Genomic DNA, 7,901 nt, shown 5'->3' with positions numbered 1-7,901 from the left:
TGCTTTTAAGAGAAAGAATCATAAAATAGTTAATTCATCATTCACTTTTTAATTAAGAAGAAGAAACATAAAACTCTACCCACTAAAGTTTTTAGAAGTAATTTAAACTCCATCAATTTTGCACTAAGGCCATGGAGCATTAACTAAGCATCAAGAGAACAAGGTCCTGGGGCACCTGTGTGGCTCAGTAGGTTAAGCAAGTATCTGTCTTTGGCTCAAGTCATGATCTCAGAGTTCATGGGTTTGAACCTGGCATCAGGCTCCGAGCTGACAGCTGGAGCTTGGAACCTGTTTCAGATTCTGCATCTCCCTTTCTCTCTGCCTCTCCCCTGCTCACACTCTGTCTCTCTGTGTCTCTCAAAAATGAATAAAGGCTAAAAAATTTAAAAAAAATATTTTAAAAAGAATGAGGTCCTAGACCTGTCTCTACCTCAAATTCAAGGGCAACCTTAGGGCAGTCACTTAATCAAACTGAGCCCCAGTTTTCTTATTGAAAGAGCTGGACAATTCTGTGATGAGAGAAATAGTTGGTGGAAAGGACAGGGGTTTGGAGAGAGTTATAAGCAATATAGAAGAAGGTGGAAGGGGTGCCTGGGTGGCTCAGTTGGTTCGACATCCAGCTCTTGATTTCAGCTGAGGTAATGATCTCACAGTTTGTGGGTTCAAGCCCCACCTGGAGCTCTGGAGCTCTGTGCTGACAGTGCGGAGATTCTCTCTCTCTGCCTCTCCCTGGATCTCTCTCTCTCTCACTCTCACTCTCTCTCTCTCTCTCAAAATGAACAAACTTTTAAAAGAAAAGAAGGTGGGAAAATAGAATAAAAGAGGCTCTGGGAAAGAAAGATATATGGGGAGGGCATGCAATGGAGAGACAGAAATGAGACGAGGAGGAAAACACAGGGAGACGCTGAGAGGCAGAAGGAACAGAGATGAAGGGGGAGGATAGGTTCAGTAGTTTCTCGCCTAGTGTATCAAGGTTGCATTAATGCCTGCCTCGCCTCTCTCCCCAAGACTAGGGCTACTAGAGAGGATCATGACATGTGCCCACTGTATCTGTGGCTCACGTTCTCTCTCCCCAGCAGGCTGCTCATCTGGCTTTCCTCTACCTCAAAGAAGATCTGTGAAATAAGGGCTGATTTTCTGGTGCAGTTCCTTAGGTTATGCATCTCTGCACATAATCTTAGTGCGAATTTTTGTCAGTGTCTCACAATTTTATGGCACATCCTAGAGAAGCCTGTCCTTTGCTATTATTAGTTGTCTGCTACTCCAAGCACAAGCACATTATCTGGAACGTGCAGATCTTCCAATAATAATAATTTTCTTATGAAAATCTGATTTATTTTAAATAGAAACTAGATAAGGAATCTTCTTTAAAACACTCTTAATAGAGGACCGTTTCAGAAGGCACACTGAACCTCTTTGTTTCATCTGTTGATTCAATTAACTTACACTCCCTCCCAGAGGCCTCTTCAGCCTTTGCCAGGCACTTTTCCAGCTTCCGCTCTCTTCCTTTGCATCCTGCCATCAGCCTAATCTTGACTGCATGGCGTGGTATTATTCTCACTAACACCCTCCTTTTGTGCAGATAAAGGCCCCCTTTTGCCTATACAATTCAGATACACTCATGATCTGACCGACCAACAGTCATTATGGGAACTAACTCAACTCTGTGCCTCACTTCCAAAATGAGGAAATATCTGACAGATTCTTAAAGGCCAGTTATATCCGGATGTTTATTTTTTCCTTTCTCAATTTTACACTATAACCTTCCATCTCCACCAAATAAAACATATCACAATTCAATACATAAATTCTTCCACAGAATCAGAGAATCATAGCATATCCGAGCCAGAAGGGCCTTACAGATCTCTTAGTCCAGCAATTTCCAGCCTTGGCTGCACACAGGGAACCTTTAAAAACATACCAGTGCCAGAGGTGCTTGAGTGGCTCAGTTGGTTAAGCTTCCAACTTCAGCTCAGGTCATGATCTCACAGCTTGTGAATTCGAGTCCCGTGTAGGGCTCTGTGTTGACAGCTCAGAGCCTGGAGCCTGCTTTGGATTCTGTGTTTCCCTATTTCTCTCTCTCTGTCCCTCCCCTGCTCATACTCTCTCTCTCTCTCTCTGTCTCTCTCTCAAAAATAAACGTTAAATTTTTGTTAAAATAAATAAAAATATACTAATGCCTGAGCTTACCCCATAAAATCAGTCACTAAGGGTGGAACCTAGGCACAGGTATGTTTTTCAGTTTCACATGGAAATTCTAATGAGTAGCCAAGATTAAGAATTTAGTTCAATATCTCATTTCACAGATGAAAAATCTAGACCACTTTAAATTACTGAGCTTTATTTTAGAATCTTAGAGGTGTCAATACCTTCATAAAGCCATCAGCCCACTGAATTTGACATTCAAAAGCTATGTAGGGGCACCTGGATGGCTCAGTCAGTTAGGCATTCGACTCTTGATTTCAGCTCAAGTCATGGCCTCACAGTTTGTGGGATCTAGCCCCGTGTCAGGCTCTGCACTGACAGCACAGAGCCTACTTGAGATTCTCCCTCTCAATCTCTTTGCCTATACCCCCCAAAATAAATAAATAAACATTTAAAAATCTATGTAATTATCTTGGTTTGGGTCTTTGAGAGAGTAGAGCTGTCAATTCCCCAATACCACAAGCTTACATCTGAAGCAAATCTCCTCTTTGATTAAATTAGCTTCAAGGCAAGATCCAGATGTTTCATGCTACAAATTTAAGTCAAAGTACTCAGGGACACTGAGCAAATATACATCATGCCAATCTTGGTGTCTTAAGCCTCTGTCAATTAATTAGCCAATGGAAGGGGAGCACTCACTTGGAAAATTCAATATGTTGAACTATCTAAAACTCATTCTGTCCTGTTTTGGACTTTCTTTGTAGTTACTATTGAGGTTGAGGGTGTTTGCTGCTTTTGGGAGTATCTTCAAACAAAACAAGAAATCACACTGGGAAAGCATCACTTAGGAGGGACTAGTTTCCCTTTTACCCCCTGCTTAACTCTTTCCTGCTGAGAAGAAACAGTTCATCTCTCTAACTGATGCAAGATTTGTTCTGGTTGCCAAATTCCAGTATCTTAGAACAAGGGGTCAGGGATGGCCTCTTAAAGCCTGAAAGACAGAAACTTAAGTGAAAATTTTCAAAAAAGATTTCTATTGCACACACCAGAGGGTAACTTATTACTCCAGAAGGCAGCATGGGCTGAGAAAAATAAATAAATAAACAAACAATTTTAAAAAGATTTCAGCAATATTTGAGGATAACAGGCATTAGAAGAACAATGAAGAATTTGAAGGGACGGGTTTTCCAGAAATTCTACACAAACATGTTTTAGACACTCCATTGCAAACCATCGACTAAGGAAGTTGTTCCTTATATTTTTACAACCATATCTTCTAGAATGAGTGACATGGTTAAGTATTTGAACCCACCAACATTTTTTCACGTGCACAGTAAATAGATGGAGTCAAAATATCAATGAAATTATATAAGTAACTAGATTAGTTGCTGAGGAAAATCATTTTCCAAAACAATGTCATCCAAACAAGTCCATAAAGTGGATAACAAACCAAACACTGGAAAGACTTACCAAAAGCCTCAATATTTCCACCCAAAGACTAAGTCGTAAATCACTGTCTCATTTTAAAACCCAAGAAGGCAGCAGATTAAATAGCTCTTGGATATTTACCTCATAAATTGCTATGTTGGAGTTTTCATAGGTAGCTGGAGTTAGACTCCCTGAAGAAAAGGAGAGCCTTGGGGACCTTCCACTTTGGACTTCGGAGGTGATCTGGAAGCTTACACTGGCACGACTTCCTCTCTGTGAAAGGAATAGGAAAAAAAAGGTTATATGATTTAGGACAAAACATTGAGCTATGATATAGATACTGTGCTTACCTAGCATTTCCTTTTCTTTTTTATTCCTCAGAAAGTAACTATATGAGTTGAACTCTGTAAACATGAGAATAATTTCACCTATCCCCCACACAAATTTTTTTTTGGCTAGGATTGCTACCATGTTTGCCTCCATATATAACAAAAGAAAGGTAAATGTTGACAGGTACTTCCATATCCTAGACAGGATTAGAATCATAGATTTAGGGAGCAAGAAAGAATGGCAGACATAATTTAATCTGGGACCATCATTTTACAGACAAAAATAAGAGGAAGATAAACGTCTCACATTTTGAAAAAAATCAATAGCAGAACTAGGACATAATCCCACCCTTCTGGCTCTCAGGCCTGGCTCTTTTTGTCATACCATCTTGAGTGGCATCCTTCTTTGTGCAGGCAAGATTAATGGCAGAAGGTATCCCAGAAGGCAATAAGATGGTAGAGAGTGAGTAGATCATCTGCCCATGATTTATGAGTCTGATGCTTAAAGAGGCCAGATTCCTTATTTCTTGATTTGTTAACTTGTCCACATAAGTCTGGTAAGAGAGGACTAGGAAGTGCACAGTTGAATGACATGAGGAAGAGTTATCTGCAATCTGTGTTAACCTTTAAAATTGAACATCTTTGTCTTCATCTAAACCAGCAGACTTATTTCACATGAAGAAATAGTAAATCAACAGGTTCCTCCTCTTCTTTTCCATGTGTCCAAATGTGCCTTTTTTAGAATGACAACAATTCAGAACTAGCAGTTACATTTGGTATTGTCTAGGCTAGACCCCACCCCCAATTCTAACGCCATCATTCTACAAGAAAACAGAGACCTAGTGAGGGATGTAGGGACTGGAAGAAGAATGTGGATGTTATAATTCCTGATCTCATGTTTTTTCTAACACATTGTGCTTCGTTTCACTCTTGCTTGCCAATACAAATAAATCTTAAGTATTTTCACATACTCTGCTCCTAATGGTCTTTGATAAACTGAAGATCGCTGGTTGATTTAGCCCTGGTTTAAGTTCGTTCTATCAAGATGGGACTTCACAAAGGTCCAAGGTAATAGAAAACTATACCCAGCTCGTAATGTGTTGAAATCCCAACAGCCCGTGATTCAGAGAAGATGTAAAACTTGACTCTTCACATAACCTTTGCATAAACCTGAACTCTCCTCAACAGAGCAAGGCCAGGGAGAAATCTACTTCTCTTTCATTCTTTATTTTCATATCTCAGCAGGAGAACCTAGATCTGTATATTGAGACATAGACCTCCACATGAAGGGGCAAAGGAGAAAGCAAGAGCATCTGCCAAAATCCACATACATTTGGGCTTCAGCTTTACTTTCTTCTAAAAACTTCCTTTCCTGACCTGACTTCTACTGACCTGCCAATTTTTCTAGACTGAATTAATTTTATATTCACCAAGAGTTTACACTTTCAGACATTCCATTTGGATGGAATTCTTGGCTTGGCTTCTTGACTGATTAGACACAGCCAGCTGCAAGTTTGTGACTACACAGCAATTAAGGAAAATGTATGCTTCCCCTACCTTTTCCCATCAGAACTCTAATACAAGCCAAATGCCAAAAGGGATCTAAAGGCCAAGAGCTGTGTTCTGGGATAATGCCATCCATTTCCACCTGGACCAAAATAGTGTAAAATAAAAGAAGCATTCCCGGGGTGCCTGGGTGGCTCAGTTGGTCAAGTATCCGACTTCAGCTCAGGTCATGATCTCTTGGATCCTAGGTTTGAACCCCTCATCAGGCTCTGCACTGTTAGTGCAGAGCCTGCTTGAGATTCTTTGTCTCTCCCTCTTTTTCTCTGCCCTCCTCCACTTGTGCTTTCTCTCTCTTAAAGTAAATAAATAAAACTTTTTTTTTTTAAAAAAAGAGACTCTTTAAAAAAAAAGAAGCATTCCCAATGAGGCTATCAATCCCTGTTGCTATTCATTTTTCTCACTCATATGGTGAAAAGTGGTGATGATTGGATTTTTTTTACTCTCATTATGTCAAAATTTATGCAAAAGTAGAAAGAAAAGATCTATCATCATGAACAAGATTTTTAAAACTTAGGCATTTTGTTCATCTGGAGATATCACTATTTTGTTAATTATGGTGATTTTGTGAGAACCAGCATGAAACCCAAATACATTTTGTCTCAGTAGGAAAGAGAGAAAGCACAGGTGGAGGTTTTATAGACTTTGCTGGACTATTGAAAGGCCTATACAAAGAGGAAGCTAATTCACCCCAAAATTGATCTGTGTTTGTTGTTCTGATATTTGAGAGCCAAAACATCAAGGCAATTGACATGAACTGTCATTCTGACATGAATACCATCACAAAAAGAGGACTTTTAAAAATAGGTTTATTGTTTTTTACCATAACTTTGGTACATTTGTCTACATTTGAACAATGACTTCTAATTGTCTATTTTTACTACTGATTACCCATTTCTGGATAAAATATTTTGTCAGAGAATTGAAACTTGTTTCCTTACCATGAGGTTATCATTTGGGATTACTTTAGAGCTGGCACTTCGGCATCTACACTTTCTACTTAAGGTGGGAAATTTCATACAAGGTATATTGAGTATGGCACATCCAGACAAATTCGAGTGCATTACTTCCAGGGTCCTCTGGTGGCTTCAAAAATAAATATTAACTTCAATGCATTTTTATGGCATGAGGATGGAATGTGGCTTTCAGCCATAGTGATAATGTTGGCGTTCAGCAATACATTTCCAGGAACATGATATCAACCTTACAAAAAAAATGGATGATTTGAACAAGTAAGAGGGTTGTAACTGAGAATTTAAACAGCTGAATGTTTCATCAGATGCCAACTGCACAGCCAACGAGTTAGAGCACACACTTCAGTGTCACATTTAGGCAAATTAGTTTGGTCACAGAAAGAATTAATTTTCCTATCTGATACACTCCTTTAGCAAAAGTGAATAGCAAACGGGGACAATCTGCTGTGTTCCCCTTCTCTCCTTACATCCTGCTACCGGTATACTAGAATTCATGAAAACGAATGTCTTCATTTTGACCACATAGACTGGGCACCAAAAAACAAAACAAAACAAAAACAAAACAAAACAAAAAACAAAAAACAAACAAACAAAAAAAACATAAAATACCTAGGAATGAACCTAACCAAAGATATAGGAGATCTGTATGATGAAAACTATAGAAAACTTATGAAGGAAATTGAAGAAGACACAGAAATGGAAAAACATTCCACGCTCATGGATCGGAAGAATAAATATTGTTAAAATGTCATTACTGCCCAAAGCAATCTACACATTCCATGCAATCCCAATCAAAATGGCACCAGCATTCTTCTCAAAACTAGAACAAGCTATCCTAAAATTTGTATGGAACCACAAAAGACCCCGAATAGCCAAAGTAATATTGAAGAAGAAAACCAAAACGGGAGGCATCACCATCCCAGACTTTAGCCTCTACTACAAAGCTGTCATCATCAAGACAGTATGGTATTGGCACAAAAACAGACACATAGACCAATGGAATAGAATAGTAAACTCAGAATTGGACCCACAAATGTATGGCCAACTAATCTTTGACAGAGCAGGAAAGAGTAACCAGTGGAAAAAAGACAGCCACTTTATCAGATGGTGCTGGGAAAACNCCACAAAATCATAATTTTGGCTACTATTGTTTATGAGTATAAGGGTCAAACAAAAGTGGTTACCCATTTGTGAACTGTGACTTAGACAAGTCCTATCCATTCCTGTTGAAGACCCAGCACCAAAGCTGAGTCTCTAAAACAACCTTCATCCATTGACATGTCTCCTCTGAAGTTTGCCATATTTCTAGTGTCTTTTGTGCAATATGGCAGCTATTAACTCTCTTGTGAGGTATAATTTGTCTCTATAACTTAACAGTAGTCTCTTTGAAGGCAGAAGCACATGCCATCTCTCACGAAGCATAGCCCAGGGCCAAAACATAGTAACAGACATTCAGTGAAGA

At 39.2% G+C, this 7,901-nt stretch overlaps 1 protein-coding gene across 1 annotated transcript in view; it reads right to left on the bottom strand.

Moving 5' to 3' along the window:
• The window catches only part of GUCY2F (guanylate cyclase 2F, retinal), an 87,379-nt gene that overhangs the window by 48,165 nt on the left and 31,313 nt on the right, over positions 1 to 7,901 (bottom strand). Inside the window, exon 6 of the mRNA XM_077773784.1 lies at positions 3,715 to 3,846. Within this exon, the coding sequence (XP_077629910.1) occupies positions 3,715 to 3,846 (132 nt within the window). The remainder of the gene's footprint in view (positions 1 to 3,714; positions 3,847 to 7,901) is intronic.

The sequence above is a fragment of the Crocuta crocuta genome, unplaced genomic scaffold, assembly GCF_008692635.1.
Source record: "Crocuta crocuta isolate KB4526 unplaced genomic scaffold, BGI_CrCroc_1.0 scaffold737, whole genome shotgun sequence".
NCBI lineage: Eukaryota > Metazoa > Chordata > Mammalia > Carnivora > Hyaenidae > Crocuta > Crocuta crocuta.
The sequence above is the reverse complement of the archived record's forward strand: the minus strand, read 5'-3'. Positions and strand labels throughout refer to the sequence as shown.